The sequence below is a fragment of the Pipra filicauda genome, unplaced genomic scaffold, assembly GCF_003945595.2.
Source record: "Pipra filicauda isolate LSUMZ 115617 unplaced genomic scaffold, ASM394559v2 scaffold446_size559374_pilon, whole genome shotgun sequence".
Classification (NCBI taxonomy): domain Eukaryota; kingdom Metazoa; phylum Chordata; class Aves; order Passeriformes; family Pipridae; genus Pipra; species Pipra filicauda.
The window spans coordinates 248,335-267,006 of record NW_024104583.1 but is presented as its reverse complement, the minus strand read 5'-3'; the positions used below and the strand labels follow the sequence as shown (position 1 = coordinate 267,006).

The window sequence follows — 18,672 nt, the reverse complement described above, 5'->3', positions numbered from 1 at the left end:
CCCAAGGTGGCCAATGGCATTAAAACTGCCAGTGGACAGACTGAAACCATCAAATCCTCCTGTTACAAACGCACAAAGCTTTAATCTCCTCAGCCAGGCAGGATTAAGAAGTAGATGTTCAACTAAAAAAGCACAATAGTTTAATGTGCACTAATCCTTCAGAGGCTCTGGGCACAGCTCAGTCACTGAAGGCTGTGCCCAGAGACATGAGATTTTTAAACTGGGAGGGTCCTTCTGCGCTAAAAAAAAAATAATTAAATTTTTAATAATTTTTAAAAATTATTTGCAAGCACTTCTGTAACTTCTTCTGTGCCATGATAAATTCTCGTGTGGACACTGCTCTGTTCCAAACTGAGTCTCTTTGGGAGCTGTGATCAAGCAAAACCACGTTTTTACAAATAAATCTGAGCCATGGGGGTGGATCACAGAGCTGCCCCTTTGCTGCAGGGCAAAAATGGGGTTCAATTGTTGCTCTCAGGGGTGTCTGTGCCTGTCACTGCTGCAGCCTCTGAGCTGTGCCCGCACGGCCGGGGGTTCACTGTGGCTGGGACAACCCTGGCAGGGGGCTCTGGCCTTACCTCCCACTTCCCCTGCTGGGTCCTCCTCTTGAGGTGGATGTTCCAGTGCTCGGGGTCGGCGTGGGCGCAGTGGGGGATGGTCAGGGCGAAGGGGGTGCTCACGGTCACCTCCGAGGGCCCGCAGGTCACCTCCGGCCCCAGCAGCACGGCCGAGCCCTCGGGCTGCAGGCTGGGGGGAGAGGAGAGGCAGCAACGTCTGTCAGCGGCAAGAATTCACCTTAACTGCAGATTTCCAACTGTTTTAGTCAAGGCCTCAGCCCCTCACTCATCTGTTAGAGCAAAGGATGAGCAGGGGAGTTCCTGTGCTCGTTCTCATGGAGGAGCTGGAACGAAACCCTCAGAGCCCATCTAACTCCATCCCTCCGTCAGCTCAGGATTCTGGGATTCAAAGCACATTCCAATTTGTTTAACCCAGATCCAACACTGAACTTGCTGTGTGCAAGCAAGCCCTGCTTCCCTGCACCAGCTGGTCCCACCACGCTCTGCCTTCCAACGCTGCCATCCACAATATTTTCACAGTAACGAAGATAAAACAAATTATGGCTTAAGAAAGGCAGGCTCATAAATTTTTCCAGATTGAGTGTGATCTCCCTGGTTTGAAAGCCCATTTATATTCTGCAGGATGAGCAGGCTCAGTAACTCACACGGGCACCAGGGACGGGCCTTTGCTCAAATCCAGAACTCTGCAAAGTGGGTCCGTGCACGGGGCTCCAGGACAGCCAGGGGAGATCCCACCAGCACAGGTCCAGGGATTCAGCCCATCTGAATTAATCCCATCTGAATTCATCCCCCATGCCTGGCTGCATTACCTCCTGGCTGAGTTATGGAGATGAAGTATCTGACAAGAATCTTCTCACCTGGACTCCTTCTGAGTGATGGCAAGGTAGATTTCCCAAGAACTCTCTTCAGGAATAGCTCCATGTGGGATCAACAGACTGACTCCTACAAAAGAGCAAAGGCAGAACTTCCCTTTGGGAACGGCACAGGATGCAAAGAACACTCCCCACACCCCCTGGGCCCTGAGGGACACCTACAGAGGTGCCCAGCACAGGAATGTTCCTCCAAAACTGAGCTTCTGACTGCACTGTCATCAGATGAAAGGAAAATACATTATTAAAGGAAATAAAGACATTATTTTTCCATTAAAGGAAAACACATCTTTTTTCCCCAAAAGCCTCTCGAAAGCTCTTTGCCCCTTTCCAACTCTGAAATCAAAGCTGATAATTCCAGGATCATGAGGAATCACCTTTTTGTTCCTACACATGGTAACTCATGAATCCAAGTGATCCCATCATCCTTTTTCTCCAGCAGGATAAAATCAGAAGTTAACAAGGAAGCTTTCCACTGAAATCAAACTGCTGGGTCACACCCTCAGGAGAGGAAGGATGTATTTGACTTTGCATGTCACACAGTTCAGAACCTCAGCAATTCACAACTGGCCAGCAAGGATGGGCTTACATAAAGGCAGAATTACATAAACTGCAAGTGGACCAAATACATATTTAAATAATCTAATTGATGGGACTACCATTATATAAAGTAGCTAAATATACCGTGTGAGGGAATTCTTAATTTATGCCTTAACTGACTTAGTGCCTCTGCCTCTGTAACGTTCATTCCCGAGCATAAAAACAACCTGGGAAGAAATTAAAACTCTCCATGTGTTGTGCATGATTGTGCACTAGTGGTGCATCCCTCACCTGTGCATTGTTATCAATCTTCTCTAAACACAAACCACATTTTTTATGGTAAGCTTTGAAGTGCCCATTTGATGAAACACGAAGGATAAAGCTCTGAATCATTCAGTTCGACCAGAGAGCAAGAGAAAGGCCTGGACACACCAGGGAAATGAGAACAGCTGAATTTAGAGTGAGTGAAGTTCACCAGAGTTTGAAAGATGGTGACAGCTCTGAGCTGGCAGGGGGGGTATCTGGCTTTTTCTGCTCCCTTTGCCTTTTTGGAAAAGGAAATTTCTCCAGCAGGGTGCAAACACAGCCACGTGGTCCAGCAGGGCTGGGGGCTGAACAGCCTCTCCTCCAGTCCAACCTGCTGCTGGGTGTGCTCAGCTGCTTCAACAACCAGCTCTGGCCACCTAAAACACATCTCACAGAACTCTGGAGCCACAAAACAAACTCCACTCCTCAAACAGTGTGAACTGAGCACCCCAGAGCCCAGCCCAGCCCCGGGATGCTGCTGACTCTGAAGTGCCCCACTCTGGGAACCTGCCCAGCTTTGATGCTGAGAGAAGAGCAGAGCAGGAAGGCAGCAGGGGCTGATCCCAAAATCCCCCCCAGGGGCTGCTCTCCAGGGCTGGCTGCTCCTCCTGTGCTGCTGACCCCGGGCTCAGCACCAGCCTGGCACTGGGAGCTGGAGAGGCTGCTTGGAACGTGAGCCCATCAGATGAGATGCTGATCCAACACCGACCCCCTTCCCAGGGAGCCCTTCCTTTGGATCAGCATCCAAGCAAGCAGCAGCTTTGATTAATGTGACTTTCATGCTGAAGACTTCAAGAGAGGCAGTAATTTAAAACAGTTCAAATAGGCATAATGCCTCCTTCCTCCTCATCCCAGGCTTTCTTCTGATCACTCATCTCCTGTGTGGGCAACATGCCCTACTTCCCAAAATCTGCCTTAAAGGGAGCCCCCACTTCTTCTTTCCTCGCCTTCTTTTTTTTAAAAAAACTTAGTTATAAAACACTACACCAGGCAGGCTCATCTGAAGTAATTCTTTTACGTGCTTTGAGGGAGGGAGGATCCACCCACCTGTGTTTGGGACCACCAGGCGACCCCCCAGGTGGCCAAAAAGGGCCGTGGTCCTGAGCTCGCTGGAGGTGGAGATGGAGGCCAGGTTCTGGATGTACACGGCCTTGTTCCTGCCCTGCACGGTCCCAAAGGCTCGGTGGGGAACGTTCCCGTGGGGGAAGGTCCCGGGATGAGCCTTCCCGTGGAATTCCGCCCGCTCCGTCACCCCCAGGGACACCATGAAGGAGCTCTGCACCTTGACCTTGATGTCGGACAGGGGGTTGAACAGGGACGATTCCGTCATGAGCTCCTTGTCCAGGGGGTCCTGCAGGCAGATGGGGCCGCTGTAGGTCCTGCTCACCGTCAGGTCGGGCTGCATGGAGGAGTTCAGGAGCAGGGAGTTACCTGTGGGAGGAGCAGGGAGCTGTGACTGCTTGGGGATGTCCCCTCGGGAGCCCCTTCCTGAGCCCTCCCCGTCTGCTCAGTGACCTGCTCCTCCTCCTCACACCCTCTGAGCTCCAAATCACATCAGGCAACGCTGCAGAACAAAACCCCATCAGGCAACAGCTCCAACATCACTGTTTTCCACACTCCAGGCAGCTCCACAGTGCAGGAACCCAAGAAGGAGCTTCCTTTTGTCTTGGATTCCAGTTTGTGTGTTTGCCTTTTTCCTTTCTTGGTTTTTCTGGGTTTTTTTTCTCCCCCTTACATCAAACCCCCCGGGTGAAAGCAGAGCTTCCTGCAGACCTTCTCTGTGAGCTCACACCAAATGATAACTCCCTGCCTGAGGGGAACCAGGCTGAAAAGAAAGTGGGACAAGAGTAATAGGGGGAAAAATACCACAGTTATTCATTTAGGGGCCTTTAAGCTCACAAAACACTCTGGAAAAAAAAAAAAAAAAAAGAGAAGGAATGGATGGATTTAGGGCCCGAATCCTTAAGCTGGTTTGGGGTTTTTTTGTTTGGTTTTGTGGCAGGATTTTTTTGTTCAGTCGGTTGCTCAGTTTTTACAAACCCAAGTTTTCCAAAGTAACTATTTTTCTGGAAATTATCTATACTGTATCCTTGAAAACCTGATCCCTTTAAAGGACTGCAGGATGGTTTGCCAACATTATAAACACATTTCTCCAGAGAATAAAGTTTGGATCACACTAATCTGTTGTCCATTGGTCAGGACTGGGCTCTCTTTTCTCAGCAAACTGAACAGAGAACTGGCCTTTTTTTTCTTCTGAATAGTTTACAAATACTCTCATTTAAAAGCCCCACAGACAGAGAACCCAAAGTTACTGAAACTGAACTAATAAGTTAAGGAATTGGTGTGCTCAGGTATTTTCAGAGCATCCAGAACTAATGGCTTTAAACATTGGGTCAAATGAACAATTCTCCAGACTCAAAACAAGATTGAAACTGAACCACGAAGGAAAAGTCCCCGTGTGAGAGTCACTGAGAACTGCACAGCTCTAATTAAAGGCTTGGGTTTAGCAATGAATGACTGAACCTCCTTCAAACATCCTTGTCTACCCAGCCCTTTTCCCAGTTCCTTGCAACTCCTGCTCGCTGAGGGATGTCTCCCACCACAGAAAGAAACTGTAAAAACAACAACATAAAAAAAAAAAAAAGAAAAGGCCCCAAACAAACTCTGCACCATATTTCCCTTTTCTGCAGAGGGAACAGAGACATGGGGCTGCTTTCACACCCCACCAACACACCACCCACTGCAGGCAGCCCGGGCTGGGGAGAATGGCAGAACAGAACCAGGAAACATTCTGTTTTCATCACTGTTCCTGTCCCTCCCCACCTGTCTGTCCAAAGGAAATAACATTCCAGAGAACACGAGAGCTGCTCTCACTCAATGTTCTGTCCATGTTTCATGGCACTGGTGGGGTTTTTGGGGCTTCAGGGGCTTTTTACACCCATTTATTTCCCACAGACCTCAGTGCTACAACCTGCAAGTTGGGGTTCTGAAATTATCAGTAACTAACTAGCTAACTATGAGTTCTCAAATTATCAATAACTAACTAACCACTCTTACTGGAGTAAAGAATAAGTTACCTGACTAGGAAGGAACCACAGACAGTGCTGCCTGGGTTTGCTTTCATTTGGTTCAATCTGGGCTTTTCCTAAGTCGGTGTAAAAGCTGGGCACAGGGTTTCTAGAGCCTCTGGAGCGTGGTCAGGAAGGATTCTGTGTTTGCCCAAGCTGCCAGGGCAGGGCAGTGGCAAAGGCAGCTCCCTCCAGCAGGTCCTGTCCCTGCAGGACACCCTCCCCAGGTGCTGTGTGTGCAGCGGGGGCTCTGGGGGGAAGGAGAACACGAAACCACGGCACTAACCTCGTCTGCCTGCCTTCAAATGAAATGCCTGGAGGCCTCCCGGGAGCGAGAGGAACCAATGAAGGAATCAATGAAGGAATCAATGAAGGAATCAGTGCCATCCCCCCCCGTACTCACTCTGACTGCGCCTGTAGAGCGTCACGGCCACCACCAGCACGGCCACGGCCAGCACTGCCGCCCCCAGCCCCGAGTACAGCGCGATGTCACTGGCAGTCTCCAGATCTGGGGGGAACAACAGGAGGGGAAGGGGTCAGGAATGTCGGCTGGAAGGAGCAGGGGGGGCTCTGGGCAGCCACAGAGGAGCGGGAGATGCCGGCACGGAGCAGGTCCCGGGAGCACGGAGAGCGCTGGGGAGCAGGTTCCTGAGGGGTCACTGCACACAGCAGGGATTCCTCTGGTTCAGGGGGGCCCCCGTGGCCCCTGCAGGTTTTCCAACGGGAGAGCTGGGCTGTGAGAGCAGCAGAGCTCGTCCCTCTGAGCTCCTGGCTGAGCTGGGCCATCCATTCCCACTCCATCCCCCGGAGATCACGCGAGTGTGGAACTCAAGCCTCAAAGGGAGCACGAGGAGCTGCAGCCAGGAGGGCTCGGCAGGGCTTTCATCTCCTGCTGGCTCTTCCAGGGACATGCAAGTTCTAGGTTTGGATTCTGGAGCTGACCCAGGAGGTCACGGATCCTCTGAAGAACCCGAGTGCAGATTTCCCTCTCCTCCTCCCTGCTGTGTGAGCTTTAGGAAGGAACACTCCATCCTGTCCCAGCCCAGAGCAGGGCTGAGGAGACCCCCCAAACATCCCTGGGAGCCCCTTCAGCCTTTAAAATCAGGCTGGAAACTGAACCTTCCCCGTGGCTGTGCCCACACACGAACCCACAACCAAGTTTTCTACGACTCCAAACTTTGACAGCAGAGAAAAAGAATCCCTTGCTCTGCCAGAACGGATCCAAATGAAGACTGCAATATTCCATAATTGAAATATCCAGCCCTGCTGTTCTAGGTCTGCTGGGATTTGGGACAGCGTAGCATGAAATTAAATTACTTGGCAAGTGCCCTTAGTGGGTCCTTGGACGGTTCCCTCAATGCCAGCTCCAGTTTGGGGGCAGAGAGCCACGAGTTCAGCCTGGGCATCAGCTGTTCCCTGCTGGGGGGGCTCCTCCTGGCACGGGGGAGGCCCCGGGAACACCAACTGCATTTATTTACAACAAGTGACAGGGACAAAAAAAACAACTGGGGAATCCAGACTGCTCAGAACCCGTGAACGAACTGCACTGCACAGAAATAGGGCAGAAAGTTAAAAATCAGCGTTTAATAAATAGCCAATTACTGAAATTACTTAATTACTGTTTGGGAGGAGGCTTGCCTTGCGCTTTCCTGCGGAAAGTCAGATAACTCTATTTTAGCTGAGCTTTTTAAAATGATCCCGGAACTTCAGAAGGGTTGGGATGAAAGAAATGAAAGAAATGAGCACCTCCAGCAGCATTTCCTCGGCCTGGCACCTCCCTGGGATGCAAAACAAGTGTCAGACAAGCGACAACACCCCGAGCTGAACGTCCTGGGGAGGGGCTGAGCACAGGTGCTCCTCACCCAAGGCAGCAGAGGAAACCCAGCACCCCCTTCAACCCAAAACAAATGTCTTGGAATCAAATTTTATGAGAACCGTTATTTAGCCAAGAAAATTCTGCTGCATTTCCAAATAACCTCAGACTGAAAAGGGTCCTGCTTTTAACACGTTCACAACTTGCTGAAAAGGGAAAAAAAGAATTAATCGTGAAATTTGCCTGCAAATATCAGCTTTGAGAAGAAATCCACCTTCTGTGGCAGGTCAGGACAGGAAATCACATTAATAAACTTATAAATAGCTCTGATCCCACTTCTCAGAACAATTCAACTGCCACACTGTTCTACTGAACCAATTACTGGAGAGAGATATTTTTTTTCTGAAGCATTTTTTTTCATGAGACCCCCTCCCCCCCTTGAAAAATGTTGTCAAGAGAATTTGAAGCATTTTTGGTGCAGCTGAGAATTGCAGAGAGTCAGCTGGGAGCTGACAGTGTAAAATGAGACTGAGGATGAAATTGGGAGACAGGACAAGGAAACACAAACCCAGAGGGTCACACCAACACAACCCAAACCCCAATCCAAAGCCTCAATCCCACACTGGTTTTACTCTCCAGGATCAGGTGCAGAAAGGGAAGCACAGACACTGATTACACTTCTATTTCTTCCAGTTTACTATTCCCAAGTTGCTCTGTTGTTACAGGGAATTAATTATGAGACTCTATTGCTGACATAATTTTGGCAGGTAATGAGTGCAACGAAGGAGGCAATAGAAGGGATGTGATGGGTGCCCAGGGGGAGGAGAAACCCAGCAGCAAGTGGGTTCTTTGCAGAGTGAGCTGTGGTTACTGCACCACAAAGCATCTTTAGGGCTTCCATTTTGAGCATTACTTCAAAGCAGGGAAGGGCTGAAAATCCGAATTACCTTTTCTACCTCTATTTTTATAACGTTGTGCCTGGTTAAAGAGCAGAGAGAGAACACGGAATTCAAAACAACCAGAACAAGCAAAATTGTTCTGAGGAGAAGTTTCTTTTCAGTGAATACTTTTGGGTATCCCCAGAGCTTGACTTTGACACTGTTCTATGAACTCTATGATTAAAAAGCCTCTTACAGTTATTCTTTCTGAGTTTCCTTTTCTTTAGGACAATGACCGTGGTTTTGTTCCAGGGAACACCTGGAAAGGGTCACTCAGGTGCTCCCAAAACTGTTCCCCTGCAAGGGGAAAAACCCACCACAAAACCCAAGCAACACACAGAGCCCAGAGGCCAAGGATCTCCTTTTCAGGGTTTAGCAGATTTTCAAACAGCTTTTTGTTAAAAGAGCAAAACAAGAGGGACGTGGCATTCCTTGAATTATTCCCATGGAACAGAGCTCCAGGAGAAGGAAGACTTCCCTCTTGATTTAGGATGTCAGTATTTCTTTAGAAACAACTGCTGGCTTTTTAAAGTAATTTTAATCTCTTCATCTTTCTCTCTTTTCTTACAGAGAATTCCTCTCATGGAAGACTAGAAATTAAGGAAAAAAAGGACAGCGTGGGAAATTTGGGGAGGGGGGGAAGTTTCTGCTTTTATGTTTTCCCAGAAGGGAACAAAGTGAAAAACAAACAAACTAGGAAAGAAAACATTTATAGCCAACCAATTACTATTTAATGAGCTGCATCCTCCCAGCCCGGAGCCAGGAGGGACTCTGGCAAAGCACCACGATTTTTATCCATTTGGGTTCCAGGATCCATGTTTGTGGTAATTGCAGCCTATTTTTCACTCCACCTCCTGACACTGTTACACAACATTTATTGAAAGCACATTTGATGGTAATGAAGTTTCTATTAACTATGATTAAGTTTCATAAAGCACCTGAAGATAATTTAAGATGTGCAGGAGCAGAAAATGAAACATTTGGTTTAGTACATTAGGAACAGTAATTGATTAAATTATCTCATTTACAAGGAGTGCTTTCCAGGAGCTGTGCAGGGCACACCCTTCCCCCTCCAGCAGCAGGGTTTGGGAGCAGATCTGAGAGGTTCCTGCAGCCCCAGCCCTGCCCCTGCTCTCCATCCCTCCCTCCCAGCCCAGCCTGGGCTCCCTTCCCGCCCGGAGCCAGTCCTGGAGCACCGGGAGCAAAAGTCAGAGACTCGTGTGAGAGGTTATTGAGGAGAACAGGTTGTTTCTCAATTATCTTCATAATTGGCTTTGATTTTGCATCACTGATGAGTCATGGAGGCCTGGACCAAGGCCCTGTTCTGCTGAACAGCAACGAGCTGTGTTTTATGTCTCCAGCCCACAGCTACAACACAGCCCTTTGATTCCCCAGGTGTCTCCTGGGCTAAAATCAATTCCATTAAAGCTGCTTTGGGGATAAATCAGAAAATCAAGTGGTTTCACTGGCATTCTTTCCAGATGCTCCATGAAAGGGGAGGTGCACAGATGAACACAAGCTGTGGCACAGCCTGGCCACAGGGACCAGCAGGGGAGGACTCGAGGAGACACAGACAGGCCAAACCCAAAAATGCTGAGGCAGCCAAGGCAACCCCAGCACGGTTCTGAGCTCCCTGACTTCCACTTTGGGTACCCTTACAAATGATTAAGAGCCAGGAATGCAAAAATCATGGAATCACAGAACCACTAAAGGTTGGAAAAGCCCCCTAAGACCACCAAGTCCAACCACCAACCAGCACCACGGTCACCACTGAGCCACGTCCCCAAGTGCCACATCCACGTGGGTTTGGGGACTCCACCACCTCCCTGGGCAGCCCCTTCCAATGTCTGAGCACCCCTTCCATGAAGAGCTTTTCCTAATACCCAACCTGAACCTCCCCTGGGGCAGCCCGAGGCCGTTCCCTCTCATCCCATCCCCTGGTCCCTGGGGCAGGACAGGGACCCCCAGCTGGGGCTGCAGGGATGGGGCAGGACAGGGACCCCCAGAAAGGGTGACCAGACATTCTGGACACGGGAACCCCCTCAGCAGGTGAGACAGGAAGGCTGGAGGGAGCTGAGCAAGGTCAGAGCCAGGAGTGGAACCGGATCTGGAGCAAGAAAACCAAAGTCCTCTATTAATTCCTTTTTTTCTACCCAGAAGGGCTCAGGAGATCCATCCCAGGACAAGCATTCCTGCAGGCAGGGCTCCCAGTCAGACACAAATTGCTAAGGAGTGATCACCTCTCTGGTTTTAGACCAAAGCCTATGATCACAGAGGTGCTCAGAAGACGCTTTCAGCAGATGCTAAAGCCTTTTATAAAACCTTCCGTGGCACTTAGATCCTAAACAAATAAACCAAATGGCAGAGAAGATGAGAAAAATCATATTTACAAGAGAAAAAAAACAACTTACTTTGGGATTTTATTTCATGAAGAGGTTTTTTATCTGAGAGAGAGAGAAAGAGAGAGAGAGAGAGAAAGTTGCACTTAATAAATTTATATGGAGCATATCTATTTCCTATATTGCTTCTGTCTCACTCTATAAATGAAACATTTTCTCCTCGTTTGCTGACAATATGAATATTTTATGTTGTCCATATTTTTCTCTTCATCTTATTTTTTTCTAAATCCCTTTCAGGATGTTTCTTTGCAGTAATTTCTCACTTGGTTAATTCGAGTATTTGAATTAGCTCTATTGGCTGCTGTTATTTATTTACATCTCAGCAAGAAGGAAGTTCAATACTTTGCAGTGGATCACTTGGCAAAGAGTCAGTTCAGAATTAATGACTTCTTGTGTGTTTGATATATGGGAAGGTGAGTGATGGATACTTAAAACTCATAAAATACAAAAATGTAAAGTATATCCATATTTATGCACCTAAACACACCCCAATAATCACATCTATATGTGCATATAAGAACATAGAGAACCAATGTACCACCATACGTATGCAAATATAGGATAAAATTGGCTTTATCAGGACTGCAGCTCTCAAAAATGAGGCTTCTCTGTCTCCCTTGTCATAATTACAGTTACCATTTATAACCTAAAGCCTGACAAAGGAACCCAGGGCTGGTTGGAAAATGGGAAGTGAATTTCTCTGGGATTTCTGCTGCATCAGTAACACACGTTTGGGGTCGGGCTGTTTATGGCCCAGGTGTTTGTTTGTGTTCTGGGCGCTGGGAAAAGAAATCAATAGGTTTGGAAGGTCGGGAAAAAAACAACTTTAAAGCGAACAGATAAAAGTAAAACAACAAAAAAAAAACCCCACCTCTCTCTTTTATTAGGCAAAGAAAAAGCTTTCACCTCTGCAAGAGAGAATTCCACCATGGAGAAGGAAACTACTGGGAATACTGGGAGGGAATAAACACTGGAAGAACAAATGTGCAGGAAACCAGTGAGTTACTGGGGCTGTGTGGAGCCAAAGCCACCCTTGCACGAGTCAGTCCCCATTTCCCTCCCAGCCTGGCAGCCCTGGCAATCTTTGCTATGGATCAATCCCCAGATGATTCTTCCTTTGCATCCAAGTTTGCATCTATCCAACTGTTACAAGGGCGAGAAGAAATTCCCTGGAAGAAAAGCACTTCCAGCTGCTCCTCAGTCCAGGGCTGGACCATCGGGATCCATCCAGAGCATCAAGGAGCAAAGGGAGGACAGGGATGTTCCTCTGGGCTGTCTTTGGGTTATTCCCAAATCCTCCTGTCAGGGATCACAGAACCCAAGGGCTGCCCCTGCTTTATCCCCATTTCCTCAACTCCAACATCCATCCCAAGGATCAGGGTTTCCTCTGCCAGCTCAGGGTCGCCCCGATGCTTCCCTGGCACCCTCCACTCTCATCCTCATTTTTTCATTTCAGTTCTCATTCGTTAACCAAAGGAAGGTCTCGTTTCTATTTTTGCCTCACGAAAGGAACAAAGTTAACAAGTTGTGCCTGATAAATAACCTCCAAGAGATTAGTTTTCTGCAGCACAGAGCTGCATTTCCTCCACGATTCCCCACGGGAGGAGAGGCAGAGCAGGAAAGGCACATATTGGAAGATGAGCAGGGGGAAAAAAAGATTTTTAAAAAATAGGGTAATTGCATCAATTCCTATTAGCTGAGAAAGCAATTACAGTCCTAAAAATAATCTGACACAAGTATACCCCTGCAGCTCGACCCATAAAGGAGAAACTCGGTGGGGGAAGAACCAGGAGACACTGAACACTCCAGTCCAGCTGAATCCATATGGAAACACAGCCTTTGGAGCAGGGATGGAGGTGTTGGAACAACCTGGGCTGGTGGAAGGTGTCCCTGCCCGTGGCAGGGGGTGGAATGAGATGAGCTTTAAGGTGCCTTCCATCCCAAACCATTCCATGATTTTATGATTCCACAGGACACTCCCTGGCACTGCCTGGCCCAGCCAGAGGAGGGGATGAGATGTTTGAAACCCAGAGAGCTCAGAGGGCAGAGCTGACCCAGCTCCCCTGGGTACCCAGACAAAGGCACAGGGATGGATGGATGCACTGACACGTACAGAGTTACCCTCTGGGAATTTTACAAGGCAGCTTTTATCTTTCCTACCATGAAAACCGGCCTTGCTTCAGGGGACACAGACACCAGATGATTAAAAAAAAATAAAAATAAAAAAAGTAAAATAACGTTGCCCTGGTGCCACGTCTGTGAACAGAACCCCAAACACACAGACCCTCTCCCTCTCACTTCGTTTGACCAGCCTGTGGATTCTTTGATTATATATTAAAGCTTCAGAGGGCTTTATCCCAGAATAGCTCCTAGGAATGCACTGCTGGAATCAGCAGTAAATATCACAGTGATCTTGAGGAACAAGCAACAAGCTCAGCACCATCCTGTGACTCCTGAGAAGGGTCAGACTGACCCTCAAGTGATCACAGAGTGAAAGGAGAGACAGACAGCAGGAGTGCTGGGTACCCCTCCCACCAAAACCCAACCAGATCTCATCTAAGGTCTCAGGTGGAAGTATCTCTGAAGCCTGAATAAATACACAGGATGCTCTCTGCCATCAGGAAAATATTCAAACCTCAGGGCAGAAAAGAAAGTTCGGGGCAACGTAGGACCACAGAAACAAAGACAGGGGACTAGTTAAACATAAAATCAAGCAAAAGCAGACCTATTCCTGTTCACAGCTTTCAGCCCTGGCACTCCTGACTGCTCCCACGGCTGCCATTCCCCCTGGCGAGGTGACAGTCCCTCCACAGGGACAGGGAGCAGGCTCAGGGTTGGAAGGAAGGTGCCAATTCCTCCCTGCACAGCCCTGCCACAGCTGCAGGGCTCCTTTCCTGGCTCCCACTTGTTTGTTGATAGTAACAGCTACCAAGTGCCAGATGCTTTCCAGACATTCATGAAGGGCAAATCCTTTCCCAGGGAGCTGCAGATTTGCCTGTATTTAACTCCTGCTTTAAAGGCAACAAACGGAGTAAACTGTGACCTGGAGCAGCTCCTGCACCAGGAGTTCCCTGTCGGTGCCCTGCCCGTCGGCTGGCAAGGAAAGGCAGGAGGCTGAGGGGCACATCCCGTGGGCCAGGTTGTGGTGGCCACAGCTACACACTGCAAACCCCCTGTGCTTGGATTTTTAGAGTCATCTGACCGTTCCTGGGCAGAGCGTGTGCCAGGCAAACCCGGCGGCTCCGGAACCGCCGCGGATCCCCCCGGAACCTCCTCCCTCGTCACAGCAGGTGCCACGTTCCCATTCCAGCCCCGCTCCCAGGCCACCCCAGCTCGGTGCCAGCTCACCTTGGATGCAGAGCCCCTCGGTGCAGTTCTCTGACTCCTGGCCCAGCCCCTCGCAGAACTTGCCCCCGTTGCGGGGGGGGGGAGCGATGCACTCGCGGACCCTCAGGTGCTCACACTCGGGGCTGCACACAGACCACTCGCTCCACACCTCCCAGCTGCCATCCACTGCCAGGGGGGCAAAGGAAAACCAGCGTCAGCACCAGCACTGCTGTGGTTCCAGGTCCCACAGGAACGCTTGTGCCACGTCTCTCCCCCGTAACCCCGCGTTAAACACTTGAAAGCAAATTTCTCCCAGCTAGAGAACACTTTTAAGTAAAGTTATTATCTTAGGGTTTTGTGCTTATCTTCCTGCTGTTACCAAAATCAGCTCCCCCTTTTCCCACTCCCCCAGCACCCCCCCAGTTACAGGATTTCTCACTCTGAGCCAGTTGCTGGTTCGTTGTTGAGGGTTCTGTCAGTGCAAATCACAGCGTGGATGAGGAGCCACAGGTGCCTGTCACTGCTGCCACAGCGGGCTCTGAGCTCCAGCCTGAGCAGGGCTGTATTTCCCCCTTCCTTCCTCTCAAAGCCCAGCTCTGCCCGGCACCAAAAGCCGTCCCGGCCAATGTGACACCCTCCGTGGGGACTCACCGGGGCAGAGGGAGGTGCAGGTGATCTTCTGCACGGACATGCCCTCGCAGAAGGCCCCCCCGTTGAGGGGGGCAGGGTTGGTGCAGGTCCGGGAGCGTTTCTGCCAGCCCCGACCGCAGCGGGCGTTGCAGTTGGACCACTCTGTCCACGACGACCACCCCCCGTTCACTGCAAAACAAACCCACAGAACGGGGCTCAGGCCGTGCCGGGGGGGCAGGAGACACCCAGCAACAAATCCCACTGGGGGGGACTCCTCCTGACGGCCCCGGGATTCGGGGTGTTAAATCCCACTGGGGGGGACTCCTCCTGACAGCCCTGGGATTCGGGGTGTTAAATCCCACCCCAGGGGAACCCCTCCTGACGGCCCTGGGATTGGGGGTGTTAAGGACAGCCGGCTGTGCAGCAGGGAGAGCCCCCCCAGCCCAGTGCCCAGGGTGAGCCCTGGCACTGACCGTACACCACCACGGTGGCAGACATGCTCCTCCTCTTGGCCACGATGTTGGCAGCCATGCAGGTGTAGTTGCCCGAGTCCGAGAGCCGCGCCTGGCGGATGATGAGGTTGTGGTCGGCCCTGGTGTCGATGTTCTCGTCCAGGTTGGAGTCGATGGGCTCCTCGTTCTTCAGCCACTCCACCTGCACGGGGAAGGAGCAGAGCAGAACATGAAGGAGGTTCTCAAAACAAAAGCACCTGGGCTAAGCACCTCATTAATCTTGTTAATGCTTTATTTTATTGGTAACTCAGAAAGGCTGATCTTGGCTCAAAGAACACGGAGGAAAATCTCAACCGAGAGAGAATAAGAAATATTTTTAAGCACTGCTCTTGGTGCTCCGTGCTTTATATGGTCAAACAAGCAGCCAACTGTCAGTTAAGGTTCATATGAGACTGGGATGGCACATAAGAAGTATTATTAATTCTATTTTTTTGAGAAGAAACAGAGAGACACTGAACTGTCAGTAAAGAGACACTGAAGTGACACTACAGACAAAATTGCTTGACACCACAAACAGTGGAAGAGCCAAGTCATCATAACAGATTCCCAATTTCCATAAACATCCTTAAAACAGAGGCCATTAATGTCTGCTGTCACAGCACATAAGCACCACGAGATGCTGTGTATAATATATTTCAATGCATCTTCTCGAGTTCACCGACCAACACGTCTCTGAGCAGCCCCAGGAATCATCTGCAAGGCATTTCTCCACTTGAAACATTAAAAACAAATAGTTAAGGCATGGCAAGCTGCTCTTACAGAAGTGAAAAATTAAAAATAGAAGCAAAATCAACTGATTCTACTAAAAGACTGAAGATATGTGAGTCATTTTACTGGCTTTTCTGGACCTGAAGGAGTTATGGCTGGACCCTGGAGTCAAATACCCTTCTCAGCTCAGTTCAGATGAATAACCTTGTTTAGTAACTTGTGGAAGGACCTGGAAGTTCGTGGTAATGAGCTTATGGATTGGGGAGCTACAGGCACTCATTAGCGCTCTGCTCTGCGCAGATGGGCTGCAATTTGTGCATTTTCCAGTTTATAAACAAAGCTGCAAAAGCTGACCAGCAAAGCCAATTACAGCCCGTGCCAGGCAGCAGGTTCCCCTTCCAGGAGCATCACTGGGGTGGGGTGGCTGGGACAGGAGGTGTGGGAGGGATGGATCCATCCCCCCCATCCCGGACCACGGCTGGAGACTCGCCTGGGAAAGTCTCTGGGTCTGGGGCACTTTAGCCCACACCAGGACCATGGGCTTAAACAGTTATTTTACACATCATTTTACACATCTGGGTAAAAGAGTACCCAGCTCTGACTCCCTTCCCTGCCATTCCTTCTCCAAGGCAAGGGACACCTCCCCTGTGCCAGCAGTGCCAAACCCTTCCCTGAACAGCATCTCCCGGAGCACATTCCACCTTCCTCTGCTCTGAGGCACGGAACAACCAAGGAATCTGTTTGCTGCTCAGTCTCCCTTCTGCAGTTAACTTTAATCCTAATTGTCCAAGGGGGTTTCAGCACAGAAATTAGGAATGCAATTTAAATTATGGAGCAGCCACAGGAGCATAAATCAAGTGACAGAAACTCGATGGTTGCGCTCAGAACCGAAAGCACTTTCTGTGCAGAGAAATGTTCAGAGCAGTGACAAACACGTCCAGCACTCCAAGAGTTCACTGTGTCACGAGGGCATTGATGAATTTTGCATGTTGGCTCTGAGCAGGGCAGGGATTTTGGGGACAGGAGGGTTCAGTGACCCCATTCCTGTCACTGTTCCAGGAGGGAACACACTCTGCTCCCGTGTTTGCTGGGACTGAGAGGTTTGGGGAATGAAAAACACTGACACTAAAGCAAAGCCTTTAGAGGAATGATGATCACAGCAAAGGGAGAACATTAAACAGGCAGAACATAAACACCAAAGTGCTGAGACGTGAGATCAAACCAGGGTTTGTTCCAGGGGACACACGGCACCTTCTCCTTCTCATCCAGAGTGGATGGCACTGCCAGCACTCCCCTCACTCAGCCTCCCCCTCCCTTGAAGAAAACCAGCCTTATTCCGAGCCATTCCCTGCCTCTGCCTCGGCAGGGGGGTGCTTTCAAAGATGGAGAACCAAGGGATGGACTTCTGGGATGAAGGGATAAATTTAAAGGGCTCGTGGTGCCAAAAGATGGGTGGCACTGGCAGGGATGTGACCTTTGGAAGAATCCAGCCCACACAAATACAAACAAACCAAGCAAGGAAAATAAAGGCAACAAAGCGTCTGCAATGTCTCCACACTGAAATGAGCAGCAGGGTCCTGAACTGCAACCTCTGAAGAGCAGACCCAAAACTCATCAGCATTTAACTCCCTTCCCTTTGTCACCAGTGGAGGTCACACAGCTGCTTGTAACAGAATTACATCCTTTTCTTTTTAAGAATTAGTCCATCTGAAGATCTTAAATGTTTCTATATTGAACCAGACTTAAAACTTGCTATAACATACCATAAGTTTGTATAAAGATATCTGGGGTTTTTTTCCCTGAAATTCAATCTGCTCAGAATTAAAATACCCCCATTGTTTCTTAGGAAGGCTAATCAGGGAATGATCTGCAAAGGCAGTGCAGGGGCAGATGGGGATTAACTCAGCCCCTCCGAGCTGGGTGGCAGCAGCAGCTGAATTAGCATAATCAGAAATTTGTTCCAATTACAGAAAGCAATTATCAAAGCCCAGCTTACAGCACTATCAAAGTAAGATCAGCTAATACCCCACATCCCACGTAGATTACAATGGGTGTCAGAGAGCTCTTCTTCTCCAAAAATAAACCTCATCCCACCTCAGCCAAGTCTCTGTCTCCTGGCACAGGTTAAAGCTCTGCCCATCTCAGGGGGGACAGTTGTGGCCTCCACGAGAACAGAAGGTTACACCCCAAAATCCGGGCTGCTTTGGAGCCCCAGGGTGAGACCACAGGAGCATTTTTTTCCCCTCAGACCAGCACAGTGTTGGCCTTTCCACAGGCAGGCATCACCCATGAAATTCCAGGAGCAAAATGACCCAACTTCCAGAGGAGGAAACAACACTCCCCTGGCTCTGAATCACTGCTGCTCTGCCAGGTTTGAGGGAGGCTGCACAGCTGGTAAACCTCCTGTAAGACTAAAGAATGTTCCTATTTGCAGCAGCAGAAATTACTTTTGCTTGGCTGGTTTTAATACCAAACTTATCTGAGTTATTTATTTTAACATTTATTATTTAAACCTTGAAGATGAGAGCAGGTCAGAGAGCAGGTATGGCTCTGGAATGGTTTGATGCACTAATTCTTCATCAGCTGCTCAGTGTGACTCAGACATCCCAGGACCTGGCTGCACAGGACTCAATTTCTGGTTCTTTCTGGTGATCTCATTTGAGGATACAAACCCACCAGCAGCAAATACAGCCCTCAGCTCTTGTGGGCACACGTGATAATTTGGCAGGTCAGAAGACAAAAGACCTCAGTGCCCCTGTTTCTGGCTTATCCTCTCCTGCCCTTTAAACACAACATCTGACTTTCTGGTGTGGTCAATCCCCAGAGTACATATATATCAGAGATAATATAGTTAGAATGTCAGCTCCTCTTCAAGAGACAATCAATTGCTCTCTCCATGCAAGATAAACACTTCAGGATCTGGAGATGGGAAAGGTCAACACCTGACTCCTGACAACACAAAGGTTTCTTGTAGCATCGTCAAG

General features: G+C 49.3%; 1 protein-coding gene across 2 annotated transcripts in view; it reads right to left on the bottom strand.

Moving 5' to 3' along the window:
- The window catches only part of UNC5D (unc-5 netrin receptor D), a 95,616-nt gene that overhangs the window by 14,611 nt on the left and 62,333 nt on the right, over window positions 1-18,672 (bottom strand). The window contains exons 5-12 of one of the 2 annotated variants that reach the window (XM_027717465.2): window positions 14,942-15,122; window positions 14,490-14,657; window positions 13,860-14,024; window positions 10,524-10,556; window positions 5,765-5,869; window positions 3,341-3,724; window positions 1,436-1,520; window positions 579-747 (exon numbers count right to left, since the gene is read on the bottom strand). In XM_027717465.2, coding sequence (XP_027573266.1) covers window positions 579-747; window positions 1,436-1,520; window positions 3,341-3,724; window positions 5,765-5,869; window positions 10,524-10,556; window positions 13,860-14,024; window positions 14,490-14,657; window positions 14,942-15,122 — 1,290 coding nt within the window. The remainder of the gene's footprint in view (window positions 1-578; window positions 748-1,435; window positions 1,521-3,340; window positions 3,725-5,764; window positions 5,870-10,523; window positions 10,557-13,859; window positions 14,025-14,489; window positions 14,658-14,941; window positions 15,123-18,672) is intronic. The other variant, XM_027717466.2, reaches the window with a different exon arrangement.